Source organism: Calonectris borealis, chromosome 7, assembly GCF_964195595.1.
Source record: "Calonectris borealis chromosome 7, bCalBor7.hap1.2, whole genome shotgun sequence".
Taxonomy (NCBI): domain Eukaryota; kingdom Metazoa; phylum Chordata; class Aves; order Procellariiformes; family Procellariidae; genus Calonectris; species Calonectris borealis.
This window is the reverse complement of record NC_134318.1, coordinates 22,943,151-22,966,068: the sequence shown is the minus strand read 5'-3', so window position 1 is coordinate 22,966,068 and position 22,918 is coordinate 22,943,151. Positions and strand designations below refer to the sequence as shown.

The 22,918-nt window shown below is 43.9% G+C and overlaps 1 protein-coding gene across 9 annotated transcripts in view; it reads left to right on the top strand.

The window, feature by feature from the left end:
• The window catches only part of MARCHF8 (membrane associated ring-CH-type finger 8), a 119,595-nt gene that overhangs the window by 7,810 nt on the left and 88,867 nt on the right, over window positions 1-22,918 (top strand). For 5 of the 9 annotated variants that reach the window (XM_075154589.1, XM_075154596.1, XM_075154586.1 and 2 more), the window contains exon 1: window positions 10,915-11,009. The exons of 1 other annotated variant lie outside the window; for it this stretch is intronic. Coding sequence is in view for 1 of the 8 variants with exons in the window: in XM_075154591.1 (XP_075010692.1) it covers window positions 11,533-11,565 (33 nt within the window). In the remaining 7 variants the exon portion in view is untranslated. Of the gene's footprint in view, window positions 1-10,914; window positions 11,010-11,249; window positions 11,566-22,918 lie in introns of those variants that run through there. 3 more of the 9 variants (XM_075154583.1, XM_075154585.1, XM_075154591.1) reach the window with 3 other exon arrangements.

Below are 22,918 nucleotides of genomic sequence, written 5' to 3'. Positions count from 1 at the left end.
TCTGCTGTAGACAAATGTTTAGTTTTTGTGTATTTGTTCATGTAATTAGATTGTATCATAAAGCATTTACATAATGGAAGTTTAATAATGACTTCGGTGTCTGCTTCTCTATCTTCCTGTCAAATATTTTTTGCATGCTGCTTTCATGCTTGAGGACCTGTGAGGCATAACCAGGCTGGTCTCTTGTTGAATGACCTCCAGGATTCTTGTGTCAAATTAATAAGCTCCACAGAGGTGTCAGAAATGTTTTTGGATCTTGAACAAAATATTTCCTTTCTCTGACATCTCCAGAAGGCTGCGGTAATAAAAATCTTTCTGCTTGCAATTCCGATCTCTATTCAGTTGCAGTCCCCTGGGATGTAATTGCACTGGTGCCTCTGCTAACAATCTTCAATTGTAGACAAGGCTAGAATTGCTAATGCTTTGTATTACAACAATGAAGTCTTTCTAGCTTTTTTACATGTCATGAATTAGACACTTTGGTTTCTTTTGAAGTACTTCAAACTTTCATAATGGGGCACCATCTCTTGGGTGTAAATTGTGGGTTTGGAGTTGCTTGTGCCTGTAAGGAGTTGCTTCCACCTACAGCCTTTGTGTTGGGTCATGTTTTTCCAATTTTTATGTAGATCGGGTTCATCTTGAAAAGCATTTGACACTTTTTCCTGGTATCTATGTTAGCACTGAGCCACAGTTGCTCATGTGAGGATATTCGTGTAACTAAGAAATGTGAGCTATGTGTCCCATGTGAGCTATGGGACAGTTGTGTGACCCTGTGCTGCTTCTGATTGCTGTAGTTCTTACCCTGATTTTAGTTTGGGGTAGTTTTGCAATGTTTGTAATGGTTGGAGTGTTGGGTGGAAAACAATGAAAAAAGGTGATTTCTTTCCTGTAGTTATTGTCCTGTTTAAAGATTATTGTCTAAAAAAATCAGAAGATGTGCTCAATAGAAAGATGAACTTAGGCTGTTTTGTGCGAAGCAGGTGTGTTTAGAGCCATTGGGATATTGTGGACAGTAACTCTTGGTTTTTAATATGTAGAACTGTAATTATTCACTTTCTCAACAGAAGTTTGCCAAAACAGTTCTTGTTCTCTGTAGCTGGTTTCAGTTCCTAGTCTATATTTGATGTTTCTAAAGTTACTTATGTGTACCATTGAATGTTACAAGCATATCTGTGCACGGGTAAAGGGACATTGCTTTTCACAATATTAGTTTTTATCCTCCTTTTCCCTACACTCACTGAGCAAATATACAAATCAAAGGTTTTGCAAGCAAAACGTTTTAACTAATCAGAAATGCTTTACTACCCCTTTTGCCAGAAAGGAGCAATTGCTTGAAAAGATAAGGAGGGTTGTGTTTCAACCATGACATGTTACACAAAGGCCACGAGATGTTAGTGGAGACCCCAATCTGAGAGCTGATTTGGCATCAACCAGTCAAATGTACAAAGTGGAGACAAAACTACATATTTCTAATGATGCTTAGGCTATTGTTGATTTTGACCTGTTTTATATTCCTAGCCTGCCTTTATTTCCTAATCAGTGAAACGTGGATTCCTTTATTTATCAGGTAGCCTTCTTGAGCAAAGTATTTCAGCAAGCTGGTCTTTGTCCTCCCCCATTGCTTTGTTTACAAAGGGTGGATGCTTGCCTTATTTTTCCTCTTGAGGGAAATCCACCACTCCCTTTTTATTGGAATTTACAGCCATAGGTTAAAGAGCGGGTCCTCTACTTTAGCTTTTTGGACCTCCTGAGATCCTATAGGATTTTTCCTGATGAATCCTTCCATCTGATAAGAGTTTCACTAAGACAGTTGTGTGGTTAAAGTTGTACTTCAAAGCCTTTCCAGTCTTTCAAGAATGATATGCCAGATTTTCTATATATTTCTCTCTCAAAAGATGAAACCACGTCATCCAACCACATGTGGATTGACTCCTTGAGCCAAGTTCTTTCCTGCAACTAATTCCATGAATAAAAAACCCAATTGTAATCAGTTTCTCTTGGGACCACTAGCTACATCTTATTAGAAGGACTCAAAGGCAGTTGTTTCAAAGCCATCAAATGCGTCAAAAGAAATGCACTATTTAAGAAAACTGCAGAATCCAACGTGCGTCTTGCCTTACCAATATGTGAATCTTTGTCTGTAGCTTAGGTTCTGCTTATTCCAGCCATTCCTTCTCCCTGCCACACGTACACACATTCAGTGGCTGGGAGATTTTGAATTTTCAGCTCTTTTGTGTAACAGTCTTGGTCTCCTTCATCTTGTTTGTCAGTGAGTCCATGAATAAGCCAGTATGTTTGGGTCTCTTGTCAATGCAGCCATGTAATTTTTTCCTCTATGGCCATTGTGTGAATATTTCTTGGAAAGTATTTTAGCTCAGGTCATTTTTTTGCCTTTCCCGTTAACAGTTCTTTAGAAAAAAGAAAAAGGAAAAAAAAATCCTTGCATAAACAACAATTTAATAGCATATCTACAGAAGTCTGCATAAAAGAGGAAGACAGCTATTTCTCAGCTTACTGTAAGTCTTCAGTGCAGTTTATTGGTTCTCTGGCTAATTTGAAGCAATTTCTGATGGCAATGTTCAGTGTAAGAGTTGGGTTTTGTTTGTTCCGCAGTATCTTACTGGAATGAGGCTTGCCTAATAATTAGATCTTTTTCAGAAGTTATTGTAAGTATCATAAGCATCTGCAAAAGAACTGCATCTAGAAGTGTGGTCCACTAGTTTGTGCGTAACTTTTCTCTTACATAGGGACTTTGTGGCAGAGAACTTGTTGAGGTGTTAGCTTTCTGTGTGAAGCTGCAGAGAAGAGACACCAGGGGGCAGCGGAGGCATTTAAGAAAGCAAAAGTTTTGGTTTTGTCCAATAATGAGATTTACAAAGAAAACCATAGATAAGGAAAACTGACTATTTCTTTATGACCATTATTCAGCCCACTATGAACAGATCTGAGGAGTTCAGCAATAGGGTATGTTCCTTCCCTTTTCCTAATTCCAAAGTTTTTCAAAAAACTTTGAAAAGACTGGAAGAGTGCCTCAAAAACATATGATTGTATGCTGGTTTTTATGATGTAAACTATTAGGTAATCTTAATGTATTGCAGAGTACAGAGCCCTCCTCTATTCCTCCCCACTAACCCTGCAAGTATGAATTTCAGAGGTGTCTGCTAGCTAAGCTATGCTGGATGCTATATATGCAGTAAAAATATTACCTGTCCCCATAATTTCATACTGTAGAATGACAAATATTGCTCTCTTTTTCTTATGGAATACAGGGTGAGGATATGAAAGAGTAAATTCAGTGGTGTGTGAGGAGTGTACACCAGTAACTGCTCAAACTGACCGCTCCTTACTACTTGTCATTTCTGGCCTTGCAATTCAAGAAGCTTTACAGGTCTTCAGCAACAGAAAGTTATTCCTAAACCACACTTTAAGGCTGTTTTCAATCCTTTTTAATCCAATCTTCAGTAAGGCTGATTACTATATATCATATATATATATTGTGTGTGTATATATAGCTACATAAGGATTATGTATTCTAATCACATCTGGATGGTGAATTACTGCTGAAATTAGGTGTTCTCCCCAACACCAGAAATTCAAAACAATACCTAATCACGAAAATGGTATGATTTACATGGTATGTGATTAAGAGGGTTAATGAGGTGGAAATAAAAACACTGAAGTTTTCTAAAACGAAAAATCAGGCGTTTTGAAACACCCTCTCTTCTTTCTTCTTCAAACCTCTGTGGTTTGTTTTTTTTTAACAAATTAATATGATTTTTTTTAAAAAGTGAACAGTTATGGTTTTTCTCTCCCTTCTATCCATAAACTTAATGTGCAGACAGTCTTTTTATTTTACTTGAACTGATGTTGTTTGAACAGTAGACTTGGATTTATTTTGCATTCATCTAATTTGTACTTAATGTCAAGTGCTGGAACTGTTGCCCGTAATGGGCCATATTTGCGATATGGTACTGGTTTGCTAAAAACCTGCACTGGCTGGTGCAAAGTTACAACACAAAGATGTTTAATGAAATATCTTTGGTTTTAAACATGGTCTTGAGACTGAGAGTTGAGTGACAGGATTTCTTCTTAGCATTGTCTCTCTTGCCAGTGATCATAGGTAGTTTGCTTTAGGGGAAACATAGGACTTATGAAAATGGATTGGACTAGCTTGATATCCATCCAGTCCAGCATCTGTTTCTGAGAATAAGAGGTGACACTTCAGAAGAGGGTACAAGAATTCTTCCATAACCGAGTGTGCAGGAACCTGTTTTCAACACTGGATCTTACCTCCTATGCTAATGACTGGTCTGAATTGTGAAGAACTTGCTGTCTCAGTGTACAGTACAATATGAATTTGGAGGCCCATAAAGATCTAAAACTATTTTTGAATCTTGATAGACTCAGTCTCACTTATTTCTATTTATGTGTAATGTGAAAAGCATTTTCTTTCACTGTAGTTTTGAATTTCCTACTGTTTTTTAATTGAAATTCATTTGATCTAGTGTTATGAGGACGGGAGAACAGTGTCTCCTGAATATTCAATATGTTCTGTTTGTATCACATCTCCTCTTACTCATCTTTTTTACAGTAGCAATTCACTGTCTTTGCTATTCCAGAGCTGTAATTATGCTTGCTGTCCTCTGAATCTCCTCTAATTTTGCGTACTTTCAGAGATGCTTCTGTGTTCTTCTGTTCCCTGGTTCCCATTTTCCTGTCTTGTATATTCAGCTTTTAAGCTGCTCAAGGTACTGTTACAATGGAAGCCTCTAAAATTGTGATTAAAATAGTATCTGGTAAAATATGCCCAGGGTTCTTCCAAGGGAGGTCCTATAGATATGCTTAGTATTACTAATCTGTCTGTACTCTGGACAGGATATAAATAGCATTAGTCAGAGTATGAGGAGAAAATGTAGGAAAGCTCTGTAAGGGGAACATGTAGCCGAGTTCAGCACAATAGCTGTGCTTACGAGGAAGATGATGTCTGGGTTTTGTTACACAGAAACAGGCTGCCTATTTTTACGCCTTCACACATCTGCATGTTGGATACATGCAATCTGTTTATTGCAGTGGGGAGAGCCAAAGCTGAAATACCGACTGCTAAGAGATAGGCTCAGAAAATGTCTTTCCTCCTCTGCATATTTGGGTTTGGGGGGAGTAAGTTAATAAAACTTTCAATACACTCCTCAATGCTCTGAATAGCAAACCTGGAAGTGCAGCACACCGGTCAGGTCTTTCTTCCGAGTTCTGATCAGTAAGGGAGGAAACTAACTTTTTTTTTTTTTTTTTTTTGCTTTTTGCAAAGTAGAGGAAGAAAACGGTGAGCTGTAGTCCCAGCTGCAGTACCACCTGACCTCTGGAGATGCATCACGTGTCACTGAGCTTCACTTTTTTCTAGTGGTGCATATCCTGCTTTAAATAAGTGTTAAATTTACTGGGATACAAAGAAGGGACTAAGGTACAGACTTACCCTTTCTTTTATCTGGATACTAAATGACTTGCAGTGCTATAAGCCTTAATCAAGTGTGACAGCTTAATGTTGTTGATTGGATTTCCTTAGAGCCAGTTCACCCATACCTAGACAACTAGTTTTATCTAGAGAAATTACCTTAGAAGGTCAGTTTGTTGCATTTGCCAACCTTTTCCTTAGTTTTGAGGCTCAGAAAATCCCTATTAACACTTCTACAGCGGATAGCATTTATGAGGCTTGGGTTAGGCTTTAAGACTGCAAAAGCTTATCTGCTCTGAGACAGATTCAAAGCTGTATCCAATCTTGTCGGTCTTCAAAGGCACCCTCACATGACTGTGAAGAGTTGCTGAAGTCTGCTGGGGTGCGTAGCCGTATGCCTGTTTGTCACACGCCATGCCAGATTAAACCTGCTGCATGTAGGGCTGGCTACAGTCATTGTCTGCTGAATCCACAATGTACAAGGGTCTTACATCACTGTACTGGGAGAAAGGTTACAATTTGGTTTGCAGGCAGGAATGCTTTTTCCTCCTGTTGCTTTCCAAGTGAGACTTTAATGGCCACCCTGTCTCAGAAATCCGTTTCAGATTATCTATCCTAGTGATTTTCCAAGGCCAGGTTTTAGTAAAATGTATTTACCACAGTGCTAATTTATATCCTGCATCTGAGATTGAAGAAAGTTGAATAAATTTCAGGCACTTTGGAAATAGTTGTTAAGATGTCTGCAAATCACCTACGTGGAGCTCTGGAAGTGTTTTTATTAAAGGTGATATAAGCTTTGAAGTCTGGTGCTTTTCCGGTAAAAGCTGCTTCCTTAAACAGACTTAGAAAACGCATTTTGAACAGCGCGTTCTGCTGGGTCACTGCTTGCAACTCACTGAAAATAGGGCTCACAAAGATAAATTATCTGAGAAAGAAGAATGGTTTATTTTACAGTGACTGCAGCTCTTTGGATATGTTGCATGTATATATTTGATGAGTAGCCTCACTTCTGGACTTACTTCCTTCTCTCCTAACTCACAAACAAAGGGCCAGTGCTTTACCACTGTACAGTGCTTGTTCACTCTTGTAACATCTTTCAGGTGCCTGCCATGCAATTCTCATGCATCATCTAATTTCTTCTTTCATTCAGTTCTAAGCCGTTGCCGTTTACTGTAGCAGAATATGGTTTTCAGACAGCGAGCATCTTTCAGTTATCACATGTCTGAACGTTCCTGGTTATAACATTGATGTTCTGGGCTGGCAAAGAAAGGGAGTGGTAGTTGCTCCTTTCCTATTCTTGAGGGAATCAGGAAAACACCTAACTTTCTGTATTCTTGAAACTATCTCAGCAAACAATTTTCCTCCTAAAATTGGCAAGAAACATACATCTAGTTTTCTTGATGTTCTAAGGGAGAGAATGGCAAAAAGGGCTCTCACCTATCCTGTGGAGCAGGCTTAAAAACAATGCTGTGTGAATTGATAACATTGATAACAGGTTTTAAGGGATACCAGATCTTACAGAGGTAAGTTGTTTTCTTTCCTTTTCCTCTCACAACCTGAAATCGTCTTTGTATGAATGAAAAACAGTCAGGAAGGACATAAACTTTATTTCTATTTCCTTCCATCTTTCTACTTGAATTCACATCAGTTCCTTTCACCTTCCCCTAATGCTCCTCTTTTTCCTTCTCTTACCAGAATCTATTTTATTCACCTAGCACAAGCAGAAAACAGCAGAGCAACAGTGCAGGAAGGAGTGAACCCTGGGCTCACCTTCAGTAAAACTAGGGGTCATCAGAGAACTTCTGGAGAAATTCCCCTCATCTCTGCCAGTAGTGTGCATAGAAGAGAGTGAACAGATGGGGGAACGCGCAGCTCAGGATACGCAGGTGGAAGGAAGTTACGGAGCTGAGCTGACTTGGAGAAAAACTAGCGAAGAAAAAGCCTTAGGAGCACATCCTGTCCTGTCTGCATGCATGTCATGTTTGCACGTGCAAGCACATATGCATATGCCTGGATTTAAAGCTTCCCAGTCATCAGGCTTACATTCTTTTCTTATAGTGATTGTTATCTAGTCTAACACGTCTTTCTCTACATTTTAAATTAATAGCCACAGATTCACACACATCCATGTGAAATGAATGAGCATGTACGTACTTGAGTGCATGAAGGTGCTTACACCTACTAGTTCTTTGCAAGGGGTCTTTTGGGGATGTGGGTTTTGGGGATTTATAGTCTCCCATCAGCCCCTCACGCTACTGTGATCCCCTGTAAGACTTCTGGGGATGCTTCCAGCCCTGAGTCCATAATGGCTGTTCTGATTACAGTGATATAATATTGCACGGTTTTGTACAAAAAGCTGCAAGGAAGTGCTGCAGTTTCTTATGATAACACAGGAGATTGGTATAGCTCACTAAATATATGGTAGCAGTAGTTTTAATTTATATTTGGAAACAGATTTTTTCCAGAAAATCTAAATAACTTTGGAAACCCAAACCACAGTGGAATTCTAAAGTAATCCCCTAAAGTATTGTGGAGTTGCTATGGAAACATGCAGGTGCTCAGACCGATACTGTAGAATAAAAAGATCATTTATAATTATCTGGGAAAAATGAATTATGCTTTTCCATATAAGAACTACTGTATGTATTGTCATAACTAAAGACAAAAAAGAGGGCACAGTTGTACAATGCATATTTTTTACCATTTGGGATTTCTGCCCACCACTTTTCAGGTCTTCCTGCTAAAAGGAGTAAAAGTATTTCTGAAACGCAGAGTTTTAATAACTGTACGCTAGGTCTGTGCTGCTTCTAGAGAGAATTGGAGTCTCCTGGGCATAGAGGTACTTCTCTTATTGTGACTTTAAATAAATTCAATTTATTGTTGGTGGCAAGTATTTACAAAGGCCACATGTGTATGCTCACAGTCCAGATTCTGTGTGCAGGGCATCGGGGCAGGTCTTTCTGCAGACCCATCAGTATCTTCAGCTAAACGTGACAGGGATTTCTAGGCGCGTATTCCCCAACTATGGTTTCCCCTTAGCTGTGAGCCAGAGGTATCCCATTAGCAAAGTTTCCATAATTTTTTTAAAACCTCGTATCTCCTACTGAGATTGTGAACAGCAGCGCTAGCTAGAATAATTTAAGATTTCCATTTGACTAATGGCCTTTAGCCTAAGTTTATTCTTTCTTCCCTATTTTTTAAATTAGCTGCAAATTTTGGGGGGAACATTTGCAAAGGCTTAGGTTTGCGTTTTCTACTGAGGGCTGAGAGGCATGCAGGGAGGATATTCCACAGAAGTGCTTGCTCGTCAACGTTGAGGCATTAGTCCTAGCTCTGCAGTCCTGTGTTCAGGAGGTTGTTGCTGGGACTTTTAACTCAAGAACAGCAATACATGTTAAAATACTGGACAAGCTTTCTGGAGAAACGTAGAGACTGTGGAGTAGTAATTGCAAAACACAGGGAAGGTTTAGATGTGCAAAGGAATTTAGGCACTTTGCTCCCCTTGAGAATTAAGGGTGTTGTACTGGTGGCTTATTGCGGCTTCTTTCATTTCAAGCCTAATCATTAGTTACTCTAGTTTGCCTGGAAAATCTGCCCTCTGTGCGACTGTATTTCTGTATAATTTCTACTTCTATTCCAGTTGTGTCTACCGGCCCCTTTCCCAGTCTGGCACACGGTACTGGGTGGTGAGCTATGCTGTACCCACAGTGGGATACAACCCTAGCCTGAAAAACAATTTTAAAAAACCGCAACAAAACAGACTGAGAGTATGAAGGAAGAAAGCAGCCGCCTCTGAGCTATCCCTGTGGCCTCAAGGTAAGCCAGCAGTACAGCTTAGGATGGAAACTGATTCTCTTTAAAGCCAGCATTACGATACACGGCCTATCAAGAGGACATGATTATCATCACATATGCATGTTACTATATCCTATCTTATGAGGGGATACAATCTAAGTAACTGTTTTTTAACTTCAGTCTACATAGGACTAAATAGGAATTGTAGACACGCTCTCCTCTTCCCAGGAAGGCATACTGTGTACTCTGGGGGGGGTGCTTCTCCCACCTTCACTGCATGGGTGGGCTGGGTCCTAACGCTGAAGTGTAATGAATTTCAGCCCAGCTTCTTTGTGCTCTGAAAACCTATTGTAACGTAATTTTTCTGTAGGAGGTGGTTGTACTCTGCATCAAAAGGGGTTACCTTACTCATTTTCTGCTTTTCTCACTGTTCCGTAAATTATTGATGTGAAAAAGTGCAGACTCAGGAGATGAAAAACTTTGACTAGGTTTAGTGAATGAACTTGCGTTTAAAGTCAGGAGCTTTCCTTGTTTTCTGTCTGGTTTCTCTCTTAATAGCATCTGCTTTCTTGTCTGTGCTGCACTCACAGACACAGTTCAGCGAGGCTGCCCGTCTTCCTGTTCTCTTTCACTTATTCCCAAGTGGGATAGACACCATGACTGGACAGAGGAACTCTCTCCCTTGGCATTTTCTCATAAAACTTTTTGCTTTTTTCCCCTGTATAATTCAACTCAATAGTATAGTTCACCTATTCCAGCATATCTCAGGAGATCTTTATTACCAATTTTCCTCTTTTGGAAAAAATGACTAAAGTATACTACTTGCAAAACATAAGTGTAAAATAGCAACAGAGAATATGGCACCCAGATACAGCTATGGGGAAAACTCCGTTAGCATCCTTTTAGTACTCGAACCTTTTCGTTTACGTAATCTTCTGCTGATAAATCAATACATGCAGGTGAGTAACTAATACAAAACACCTTATGAAGGTGGCTATAATCCATCTGCAGACTTATAGCATACATAAATTTTAAAAAAGTTAAATGGCACCTTATGAAGTTAGTTCAGCTATTTTCTTCTATTCTGCCAATGCGCAAGCCGTCTTCCCCTCGGACATGACATTGGCGTCCCTGTTTGTGGCAGGAGGTCAGGGTGAGAGCAGAGCTCAGGACAGCTACAGACCACTCGCTTCGCTGCAGATTTTCACCTTACGGTTCCCGGTAAGTCACCGCCCCTGCCTGGCCCCCGGCCTCCCCACTCGCGCAGGTGCCAGAGGCCCTCCCGGCACGGCGGCGGCCGCTGCGAACACGCGCGGCGTGTTTCTGGTGGAAGGCGCCGGGGGCGGGGGTGCATCTCCGCGCCCGCGTGTCCTGAGCGCGCAGGCCCGCCCGGGGAGGACAGTTTGACCGCGAGGCGGTCGGGCCGGGCCCTGCCCCGCCGGGGGCACCCTCCCCGCCGCAGGGAGCCGCGTCCCCGGCGCGGTGCGGCCGCCTCGCTTCCCCGTCCTCCTCCGGGCCATGGCGGCGGGGGCGGGGCGGGGCGGGGCGGCGCGCTGACAGGCAGCCCGGCCGATCGGGGAGCCGCGGTAATAAACAGGAGCCGGGCGAGAGAGCCGGGGGTGCCCCGGCCCCGCAGAGCCTCCAAGCCCCCGGCCCGTCGGCGCCACGGCCCGCCGGCTCCCGGCCCCGGGCATGGGCAGCAGCAGCAGCAGCCGCCGCAGCCGGAGGAGGAGCCGCCGGCCCGGGCCCTGTGCGGGGCACCAAGGTAGGCTCGGCCGCCCCCTTGGCCGTGGGGAGCCGCCACCGCTTCCTCCGCGGGGGCCGAGCCGGGTCCGCCGCCCCTCCGGGGCCGGCGCCGCCGCGGGGAGCGAGGCCGGGCCGCGGGGGTGGCCCAGGGCGGGCTGCCCGCGGTGCCGCTGGCCGGCGCGGGGTCCGCCTGCCCCGGGGGGCGCTGCCCTGCGGCCGCCGCTCGTCCCGCCCCCGCGGCCACCACCTCGCCCCTCCGGGTCCGGCGGCGGGACCGCCCGCCCGCAGGTGAGGCGCCTCCTGGAAGCCGGTCGGTGCCGACGGCGAGCAACAGGCAGCTGTGCGGGGGCGGCCTGGCCCGGCCCGCGGGCTGCCCTCCGTGAGACCGGCCGCCGTGGCGTGGCGTGTCGGCCGGGGCAGGAGGGAGCGCGGCGCGGCCGCGGGGGTCGCCTCCGCCGGCCCGTGGGGCGGGGGCTGCGGCGGAGCCTCCCGTCGTTGACCGGTGGGGAGGCTCCGCTCGGCGAGCTCAGGGCTGTTCCGCTATGGCAGCTGAGGAAACGGCACCTCGTTCACTGGTAAGAGGCTTTCCCACCTCCGGCGTCTTTGTCTGCCCAGCCTTAGCTCGCCTGTGTGCCTGCCGGCGGCGGGGCGGTCGGTACCGCTTAGGAGAAACCCAGAGCGGATCAGCTGGGTGGGAAAGGCGGGCGCTGTGTTTGCACTAGGTCTCCGATTTGGAGGAGGACCCGAATTTGCATTCAGTTAGCGATGTGGGACGAAGGTACACCAGAGATAAAACTGTACCCAAGATGTGCTGGTCACAACGTGTTTGTAACGAATGGTGAAGTTTCACGGCAGACTGAGAAATAGCCAGAATTCCTTCATGCTTCCTGGAGCTAGTTGGCAGATAGAGTAATGCTGAGTTGTTCTGGACTGTGGCACTTTAACTTTTCCTCTTTTTAGTTTGCTGGAAGGGCAAGCAAAGCTAGAATTATAACATGCTAATGCGAAATCAGTTTGTTTCAAACTGCAGTGCAAGAGGGCACACAGCTCAGGCTCTGCAGTTGGCAAAGGACTTGTATACTTCCAAGCAGAGCAAATCTGTGAAATAACCCAGCAGCATAAACACAGAAGGGACAATTTAGGTAGAGCTTGAGTGGAGGTGGAAAGAGATCTTGGAAGGAAGAGGAGAGCTGGTCTGACAATAACACTTCAGCTGAAGCAGCAGCACTCTTTAGGAACTTTTGCTGCTGAAATTAATTCTGGAGTAGTGTCAGATGAGGCTGGGGTTGATCCAGTAATAGCCCTAGTCAAAAACTTTCAGAGGAAAGAAATTTTCTTTGAAAAATGCTTATTTATCCAACCTAAGATGTTTTCTTTTAAACCTATCAATGCTGATGAATTTCCACTGATGCAGAGTTCTGCTAAGCCTGCCTCTGGACCAGGATTGTTGGAAACATCGAGGGTCCTGGCTTGCGGGTGTGTCCCAGCGCCCAGGATGATACCTGCTGAGGGGTGTTGGCAGCTTCTCAGCTGTGGCCCAAACCCTTTGGTGCCAGAATCCCCCAAGCAACCCTGTAGTTGGAGAAAGTGAGACGTTCACCAGGATTTGATTCTGTTGCGGTGGCTGAAACTGATAGGACTACTGAAGTCTGAACAACTGCCCCTTTGCTGGGGACTTCGCGTGACTTTGGTTACAGTCTGACGTGAACTTAAAAAAAGTCACAATTCACTGAATATTTGTTATGGTGTTGGGTTTTTTGGTTGTTTTTTTGGTTTTTTAACTTGGCTTTCAGCTAGCCCTTTCAGCTAGTCAGCAGTTTTGCTTATAGAGGTAAACTAGTTGAAAATAAGTGATTTTCTGTTTTGGGGTGTCACATTGGAAGAAAGGCTGCAACCCTTTTCATGCCTCGGTGTATGGATGTGGGGCCAGAATTGGTGGAGGTGTCCAGATGAGGCAGTTATGATTCCAGTGCTAGAAAATCCACCTGTTCCCTGGCTGCTTTTGCCCAATCTTAAGTGTTATGAAGATAGATTAATTCAGCATGCCAGGTGAACTTTCTGTTTTTTCAGGATGAGATCTTTTTAAAAAAAAATTTCTGTTACTTTAGGTCTAACCTTTTGGATAAGCAACTTTCCCGTGTTCCAGGGTGAAAGGACTCAATCTTCCCAGCTGCTGAGGCTGTCACACGTACTTTGGGCAATGTACCGAACTCTCTTCTCTGCCACTGGTATTGGTGGGGGAGGCAGATCACTGCAGGAGTGTGGCAGCTCCCAGTAGTAATGCTGCTCAAGGAAGGAGCGGTAGGTGGTTCTTACGAGTCCTGAATTGATTCTGCTGCTTAAGAAAAAGGAGTCTCCTGCTATGGGTCTTTCCTGCCATACACCTCAGAAGCAGTCAGCCCTAATGTGACAGACTGATAGCCAGCTTCAGAAGTGGTGAATAATGGAGTGAGCATGGCCATTTGCCAGGAAAAATGAAAGCAGGAATGAAGTCGTTGAGTCACCATCCCTGGAAGTATTTGAGACATGTAGATGAGGTGCTTAGGGACACGGTTTAGTGGGCATGGTGGTGTTGAGTTGATGGTTGGCCTCGATGATCTTAGAGGTCTTTTCCAACTGTAATGATTCTGTGATTCTATAAGTGTCCTCTTCTTTTTCTTTTTTTTTTTTATTTATTTTATTTTCTGTTTTGTTTTGCTCTGGTCCTGCCCTTCCTCCCTCCCCCAAGAATATAAGGAACTCATGATCCTGTAGAAGTGTCTAACTAGTATTCTGTGAGAGGCTGTAATTGGGCTGTAACTTTAAAAAATGAACAGGCTTTGAAGGAAGGAGCTTGCAGCAACCCTGGATATCATTGTGCCTGGACTGTGTCTGCATGTGGCAGACAAATAGTGAATAGCAAAGCTGTAGAAGGCTATAAAGAATGAAAACTTCAAGTCTGGGAAAAACTTCACTTTTAGGGCATAAGGTATTAGAGGGGAAATCTTCCTGGGGAACAAGCTATCCACTTACTGCCTGCTCCAGTTCTTTCTCTGGAGCATCTAGTGCTACCTGCTGCAGGAACTGAGTGAACCACGTAAACCACACATCTAATTCACTGTATTAATTTCCATAGTGGGACAGAACTCCTGCAGGGTTTACTGTGACTTCTGTTTTGCTGACTTGTGCATTGACTGCAAAGATGTGGTGGCAGCTTGCTTTGGCACAGCAGAGCTGGCATTAAACTTGGGCTGGGTGGGCTTTGTTCGTTGTGAAGTTTCACAGCTCCAGGTCCTTGAAACCCTCTTCACTAAGTTAGGGCCAGTTTTACTAGTTCTGTTGTCTGGCTTTTACTGAAAACACCACTTGTCTGAAGAACGCATCGTTTCCAAAACAGATTTTCACCGCTTCCCACAATATTTTTGTGGGTCTTTTATCAAGGTATCTAGCCACATTCATGTGAAGCATTAAAAAACCAAATAACAGATTACATTGTGTTTATTCATTCTGGGGTAGGTAAATGGAGAAGAGCCCTTGGAAGAACAGTCTTTCTGCAATTAAAGATATGCTTTAAGAGCTGTGTTATTCGTAAATGTAACTCACCACCAGACAGCCAGACAGTTCACAAACAGCAAGAGATATCTCAACCATCAGCAGTTTCTAGTGCTTGCAATTTCTTTCCCCAGGGACCAGGGGGAAGGCCTTTATTATGTGCCCAGCTGGTTATCAGGTTTGAGCCGTTTTAGATCAAAGATATATGTAAATGACTGTTGAACTTCTCTGTCTTTTGAAATAGGTGCCTCTCTGGAGTTCACCTTTGATACCTGCAGGCAAGTAGGGGAGCTCGGTAGCGCATCTTGAATTTAACCAGAGACTTCGCAGAATGTCGTGGTTGATTCAACTCGATTGAAAACAATGTAGGAAATTTTGATGCCAGATACATGTCTAATAGGTGGAAAATACTAAAAGATTCTAGAAATTGTGGCTGAGATTTTCCATAGTTTGATGAAATCAAGTCAACTAGTAGATGAGCACTTTATCCCTGGAGACTCATTTAAGCATCCCAGTTGTAAACCTTGCAGAATATGTGGCCAGAATCAATATAGAATATAAACATTGTATATTTTGCGGCAGGTAAATCCTATGTATCAGTTAGGTATGCCTTGATATCTGCCCCTTAAAATTTCTGTCTGTCCTTCAGAAGGCATCAGGAGGACAGAATACATGTCACCAGTCCAATCTGCAGGTGAGGCTGGTCATGAACAACTGTGCCAGAGTTTCTCCTTGGGAAAACAGGCATTGGATTTAGGAATATCATTTAACAGGTGACTGAAAACCATTAAGGGTGAGTTTGTCCCCCAGTTTGGCTGCAGCTTCAGTAAGATCATGTGTTTACACACTATCAAGGATAAGAGGTTCATTACAAGGAATAAAAATATTCCCCGTTGTTCTTCCCTGAGCAGGTAGCTTGACTTCTGTCGTGTCGTGAACACAGGACGAGAAACATTTCTCTTTGAATCAACAAGCCAGTGGATAAGACAGAGGGGAAGGAAAGAAAAATAGAAGGATCTAGGGTAACAAACCAAAAAAGAAGAAAAAAAAGAAAAAGGGTGCAAGGTTACACACAAAGTTGCTAATTTTTAAAAAAGCATACAAATCGTTCGTGCCTCCCTTCCTTTCAAATGTACTTTGTTTTTAAAAAGCCTTTAGGTTCCTCTTTATAGTGTGTACTGAGCCTGCAAGGAAGAGAATCTGTAGAAAAAACCCAACCCTTCTTAATAAACAGATAGGCTTTCCCTGGGTCTGATCTGTTGATTCTAATGACCAGAATAATTTGTCCCTCAGGCTTAACTGCTAATAACTCTGTGCCATCGGTGCAGCTTGAGGAGGGGGGACGTGCTTCTGTTCTTGTCGCCAGAGCTGGGTTTTAAGTTCCGCTTTCTTGTTACGCAAGACTTTGTGCGGGGACAGCAGTGGGGGCCCACGTATTGCCGTGACTCCTAGCGCTGCAGGTCACTGGCTTCTAGACACGGCTTTTGGGTGAGTTTTGCCTGTAGAGGATCATTGGAGTAGTATGAACTGAGCAGGAAGCAACAGACGCGCTGTGTACAACCTGCCCTATAGCACCAATTAAATATTGAGGAAGTATTCAGTCAAATCTTGCTACCGCAAATGCTTCTCTTGGCAGCGGGGCTGAACCCGGCCTTTACCTCCCTGGGGGAGGGAAGGTGATGTCACGGGGATTATTAGCGGGAGCTCCTCCTCTCCCAGTTACTGCAGGGCTTACAAAAGGGGTGCTTGTTTAATTTCATTCATAATGACTTCTTAAGGCATCTCTTGGTGGAAGAGCCCCCTTTGAAACCAAAGAGGCCTGTAGCAAGACAAAGAGCCTTCTCTGCCTATTTATATTTGCTTTCACTGTCACTGGCTCCTCATGTCATCCAGGACAGAGGATTAATCTCTCTGATCCCTCTATTTCTAGTTGTAAAAGCGCAGTGTGCTATTGAGGGTGATTCACTACTAGGCCAATCCTTGTTATAATCTCTTGTAACTATGATCGCATCAGTCAGAAGAGGAAGGCTAATGGAAAAATATGGCATATTTCTGTGTGTATGTATATATTATTTTTTTATTGTGTGTATATATATATTTATGGGAAGATTGATGATTTGAAATACAGGGCTCTGCCATGCTTTCGTAACATGGGCCACATTATAGCAAGAAATTCTTGCAAATGCCACCTCTTGCCCTATCTGAGTGTGTTCTTGTCCCCTTCTCGCCCGTTTCCCGTGGCCTCCTTCAGCAAACCACTCTTAAGGGACTCGCACTTAACAGCATGAGGAACTCAGCGACAACAGATAGGAAGTGAAAGCTGGCAGTGGCTTTTCTGTTCGTAATAAGCCTGGTGAATTCTGACATACCAGAGCAATGTGAAGAGCACTAGGTAATAGTTTACCATAGGTGATGACAGAGAGGAAAATACACATGGGAGCAGTCTGGCTCTTTCTGAAGTTAACAGCAGGCTTTGGTTTTTCCTTCCTTTCTGGTAAATGAAGTAAGTTTCCCGTGTAGTTCTGCATCCAAAATGTTGTCCGTTTAAATGTGATTATTGTCATCATAGCTTTCAGGGTCATTTTCATCTAGAGCTTGCCTGCCAAATCTGAACTGGAAGTGCCAGGACTAGAAAGGACAGTTGTTGTCAGTGTTTTTTCTCTAGCACAATCTGTGACCAATCATTTACATTGAAGCCGCTTCTATAAAATGTGTGTACATGTGTGTGTGTACGTGCATGCATATAATATATAAAAAACAAGTAGACTGAAGATTTGCAGAGGAGCTGCTGCTCTTTGACATCACAAATGATCTCTAGATGAGAAGGTTTTCTTATGTCAAACAGCATAAATGCATACTGAACTAAATGCTGTCTTGTTGCAAAGAGAAAAAAAAAATCTTAGCTCTAAAAAGAAGAGGAAGTTCACTTGCAGCTAAAGGTTTGTTGTGAGAGACAGGAAATCTGAGTGTTATTCCTGCCTCTGGCCTCTATTTTCTGGTTTAAGCTACTTCACCTATGCGTACCTTAGTTTCCTGCATCTCAATTGTCATCTGTATCATGGTTTTTGTAAGGTTCTGGGATTTTTTAAAAAATCTGACTTGCTTTCCAAGGGGAAGTCGGCTTATGCAATCACACTGCAAGTAACTTCTGAACCTGTTGGCTAAATGTCAAATATTTGCTGGAACTTCAGACGTCACAGGAAGAAGGGAGTGTAAATTGCAATGTCACAAACTAGACCTGCAGCCTCACCCTGCACCGAAGCCCGTGGAGATAGCACTTTTTTAGACACAAGATAGTTCACGTGGGTGGGTGGCCCTTATGAAGCCTGCAACCACAGGATACCAAACTGTAGGATATCAAACTGTGCTAATCCTTCTGCCCATGGGATGGCCTTCTTCCATGGCAAGGCCTTCTGAGAGCCCAGGGGAAAAGGTTAAGTGTTGTTACTGAATTAGAGCTGGCACGGTGCAGCAGACTCTTCACAAAATTAATGTTTGATAACATAAGGGGGTGGAGGGAGGAGAGATTCCCTTGTAAAATTACAGGAGTCTTGTCAGGCTGCTTGATCTTGGGAGTTAACAGAAAAAAGTAGTATGTTTGATTAAAAGATGGAAGGGGATTTTAACTTTGCTCTTGGCATAACAAAGCAGAAGCCAATAAAAATGAGATCAAATTTCAGCCTTCCAAATGCATGTGTTCTTATGCAGTGTGTTAACACTGTAGCCTTGATATATCTCATTGCTTTTGGGCATGAAAACTCTATATATTGCCTTTTAGCAGTTCCTTTGCATGAGACATGTATTTTGTTTCTGTGATTCTCGTGACAGCGATGTTCAGCTATTTTGTACCCTTTGTCCTAGGGTCAGACCTGACAGGGGAGGATAACTTCTGACTGAGACCACTAGAGTTAAATCTTTCAAACGTTGCAGAAATATTCACTAAGTTGCTTTCATCACAAAATTGCAAGGCTTGAAAGGTGTCCATGTTGTTCTGTACAAGCTGCTACATGCTTTGGCAGATGTGTGAGAAAGAGTCCTGCTCTGGTACACCTGCGGAGCTCTGCAGCTCCCAAGGCCTTTTAGAGATGAGATTCTTTTTATGTGCCTTCCTGGGAGTGTAGGAAACCTGCACTGTGATGTTTTCCAGGCAAACCACTGAGAAGGTGGGGTTCGCAACCCTGTTGTATTTTCCAAGTGGCAAGAGGTTCAAAATTATTCCTCTCTGACCTTTCCTGATCCATCTGATTACTTTCTTAAATGAAATGTGTGGCTTTGTTTCTAGCGAGGCAATGTGCAAGTGATAGATTGGAACTGCAGCTTCAAAGCTGTGTGTTCAAAGCAGCAGGAGATGGCCCTGCCAGAGCCCTGTGCCTCGTACCAGGATTGCAAGTGCTCCTTGCTTTTTACCCCTGCTCAGTAAGGCTGCATCTGAGATGCAGGTAGTGAAGCGTGGAAGCATCTCCTTTATGTACTTACATGCCAAATGCAGCAGGGTAAGTCTGATGTATGCTTTGTAGTCTTTTGGTGGTTTTCTTCTTCCCAGGATTGGAGTCTCCCATGGTCAGCATTTGGTGTTTCGGGGACCCTGAGGCACTTGTATCTTTTGTAGACTTTTATTCACTAGTGGTGTTGATATCAGCTTCTCCAACCACAAGGCAAGGATCCCAGCTCAGTTGCTGTTGAACAGATTGGATTCAAGGTAAGATTTCTCACTCACTTTCCTTGGTTAGTGATACCCTGGCAAGAAGCAAGCATAGCATTGTGTGGTCCAGCTGCCTGAGAGCAAGGAAGCTGAGTCAGGATCAGTTCCTTGTATAGAAAGGGAATTAGATACATCATGCATTTTATTCTTGGCTGTGATCTTCCATTGTGTCTGTTAGACATTTGTTATGGTTGTTTGCTTTCTCTGTACACTTGAGCTCTACTTGTCAGCTGGGACACGTGTTCGGTCTGTCTTATCCATCCTTGAATGCCTTCTGGGAGGTTTTTCAGTCGGCGTGTTCTCACTGTGCAGTACTACAGGTGCTCTGCACAGACTTGGTAGGGCTGTGATGCCCTGCAGGCATCCTGCGGGTTAGGCTGCTGATTGGCTGCTTGTCAGCTGCCTTTTCAAGTCCTCCATAGCTGCTGTATTTAGGCTTTCCGGTTTGTAAGACCTGCGTGGGTTTGGCTTAGCCTGGCTTTACTGGCTGTGCCTGGTGCAGGGGTTGTGGGAGGAAGCTGCAGGGCTGGTTCTGCTCCAGGGTGGATGCTCTGCTCAGGGAAGGTATGTTTGCCAGTTGCATCTTGGTGCTTTGGTATTATCCCCTCTTCCACAGGACCCCGCAAAGCATATGCTCATCCCTTGTCACACAGTTTGCATTGCTGCTTCTGTGAATAAGGGAGGAGAAACTCAGATAGATGATGATCCGATCTCTGACTGGCCGCCTTTGAGCTGTATCCTCTGTGGCTCATGGACAGGTCTTCGCGGCTGATGTAATCTAACTAATGCATGTGAGAGACATCTGAGCCAGGAACAGGGAATTTAATCAGATGACGAAACTGTTGTGTTTCAAGTCTGAAAGTAATTCTTGTCAGCAGGGGATAGGGATGGAAAGCAGCTTGACTGTACGTGGCACATCCCACCGAGGCCAGTAATGTGGACTTACGTTAGCAGCACAGACCTGGTTTTCTGAGATGCTGTTTATCCTCAGTCTCCAGCAACCCCTGTGAGTCAAGGAGAGTTGGCAAGTTTCTGAGCCAAGCCTTTCTTCCATGTGCCTTTTCTTCTCCCTTTATTGGAATGTGCCGAAAAAAGAAGACAATCACTGGCAGGCTGAGTCATGCTTTGACCTGAGGAGCAATAAAACAGCGCGGTATGCTGTCGCTGGGCCTTCTACGCTGGACCTGTACCATAAAAGGTGCCACTCCAACGTGACAGCTGTTAGAGGGATGGGTTACTCGAGTTTGTAAGTGTCTTCACCACTGGTGTGTGAAGGCGGCTGTGCCTTTCCGGATCTCTTCATCTCCCCTTGTCATTCTTTCTAGGCTTTGAGCAAGAAACCTGAAGATCTTAAGAAGTCACTTCTCGGCTGAATGATAGCTGTTTCCTCTTTCCTCTCTTCTCTGCAAAGATGACTGACAAATTATGGCTTTTGAAGAGATACTAAACGCGTTAGAAGTTGGTGTGCAAAATGTAGTCTTAGAAAAAGCAGTGACTAATTTACAACTGACTGTGGCTCCAGCTCAATCAGATGATTGCTAAAAATAATCCACCTTCTAATTCCACAGTTGATCTCTGATTGGAGAAGTATTCTAATTCATAACCTGCGGATAGGACAAGATCAGAACCTGAAGTGCTGTCTCTGTTTTGCCAGTTGGGAAAGTCTGGCAGAATCAGTATTTGGGAAGGGAATTTTGCGGGGAGACCAGGTGCTGTAAGGGTGATGGTACTGACTTTGCAGTGGATTCATGCTAGGTCTTTGCCCCAGCTAAATGCCGTAGGGTGCAGTTTTACCAGCGGTGTCTTTTTTTCAAGCAGCGAAGATGCCCTCCTTGGTGGGCATCTTCCTGGATAATTTCTTTTTCTTTAAAGAAACACCTTCCAAAAAAAAACCCAAGCCATGAATATGCAAACAAACCTTTATACATGTGTTATGTTGTTGTTTCCTGCTTGAAGCAGTTAGGTAGCATTGGTTTAGCGTTGTAAGACAGCTGCCTGGTTTCACTGGAGAGGCGGTGACACATTTCAGCAACAAGGAAGAGGGAGCCTCTTCAGCTGAGAGATTGGGGTCTGAATACTTTTTAGCCTCTTTGGGGTTTCGTTTCTAAGTTAGATGGTTACTGTCCTCTGTAATGGTGCAGTGAGAGATCAGCTGGCCTTACTGAGCTGTGAAACTTCTCCTAACTTTGCAGGGAATGTAGGTGATGTGAGATTGTACCAAATTACTTCTTCGACAGAGAATGGTAATGGGAGCTTTTGCCATCGCCAGGTAATACCATTCACTGAATAGCATGTCTCCCTGTAAAACAAGAACTGTAACTTCTTCCAGGACCAAGGCTTTATGCCTCATTCAGAAAGAGCACGGCTAATGGCGGAGGACTGTGTCAGGCACGAGCTCACTTGTGATGCAGAGGCGACCGAGCCTGTTCCTAAGCACAGTGCTGCTTCCTCTAGCACCCACAGACTGAAGGGAAGGATTGGGTCCTCCAAGGAGAAGGCAGCAGTGTTTTGGTCACTTGTGGATTCCTTCGCTTCAAAAATCGCAGAATTCATATCCTTTGTCTTTAAATACTTTATGACCATCTTGATGCTGCTGTACAGCCTATGTGTGGGAGCCTGTGCCAAAGATGGGACTGTCTCTGGAGTGGAACATGCCAACTGTTTTAAGTGAGCAGAAAACTGGGAGATTTTGTCTTGATTCTCTAACATCTGTTGCATTTGGAATAGGGAGTAGTTTTCTCAATTTAAAAAGAAATAAATCTTGCATTTGCCATTTAAAAATGCTTAATAAAGAAATATGTCCTTATCTCTCCATTAGCCTAATTCAGCAGACATTCAAATTATTTGTCTGTAGTAATTTTTTTATCTACTCTTTGGAAGAGCAAATGTCCCTGAATATTATTGTAATTGTAACTACTTAGAGAAGGAGACCATATGGTCAGCAGGTATGGGTCCTGGAAAATATGAAGGAGAGTAGGGTGGGGTTGGGTGGGTTTATCTCACTGGAGCTCTGAATGCAGTTGATGCAAAATTCTGATGTGGCCTCAACAGGTTCAATGCTCCCCTCTTTCCAGCAGTACATTTTCCTCCAGGACTGATGAGATTTTAGCGTAAGAAAAAAAAAAAAAGGTTTTTCTTCTTGCCTTCAATTTCAATAGATACCTGATAGAAACTGCTGTTCCTTCCAGGTTTTGTCTTCATGAATGTTTCAGATTTTACAATAGTGCTCAGGTGCACCAGAATTGCGTGGGCCTTATTTAGCACACTTGGCTCATCTCTCTGGCTCCTGCCTAAACTAATTTAAAGCAAAGAGCATCTGTTAGGGGAGAAGACAGAAAAGCCACTTCTAAATGTGATTGGATTGAAAAATGTGACATGTCAATTGGTATCACTGATGTGGCCATGATCCTGAATTTTATTTTAAGCCTTTCCCTGTTTGCACGACTTCCCATCTCAACTTCTTTTACTTGCCTTGTGGCTATGCAACAGCATCCCAGAATCCATTCCACTGTATTGCCCCAGCTATCACCAGGTTCCTCGTGAACCATCTTTCGTCTGACACCATGTTGCTCTCTAATGGCCTGGGCTGCTCCTCACCCTTACTAGACACTTGAAGATCGCTTGAAGTGTCTGCTGGAGGAAAAAGCAGAAGTCATTTAAGCAGTAGGGCAGCAGAGCGCTGCAAGTCAGCCTCT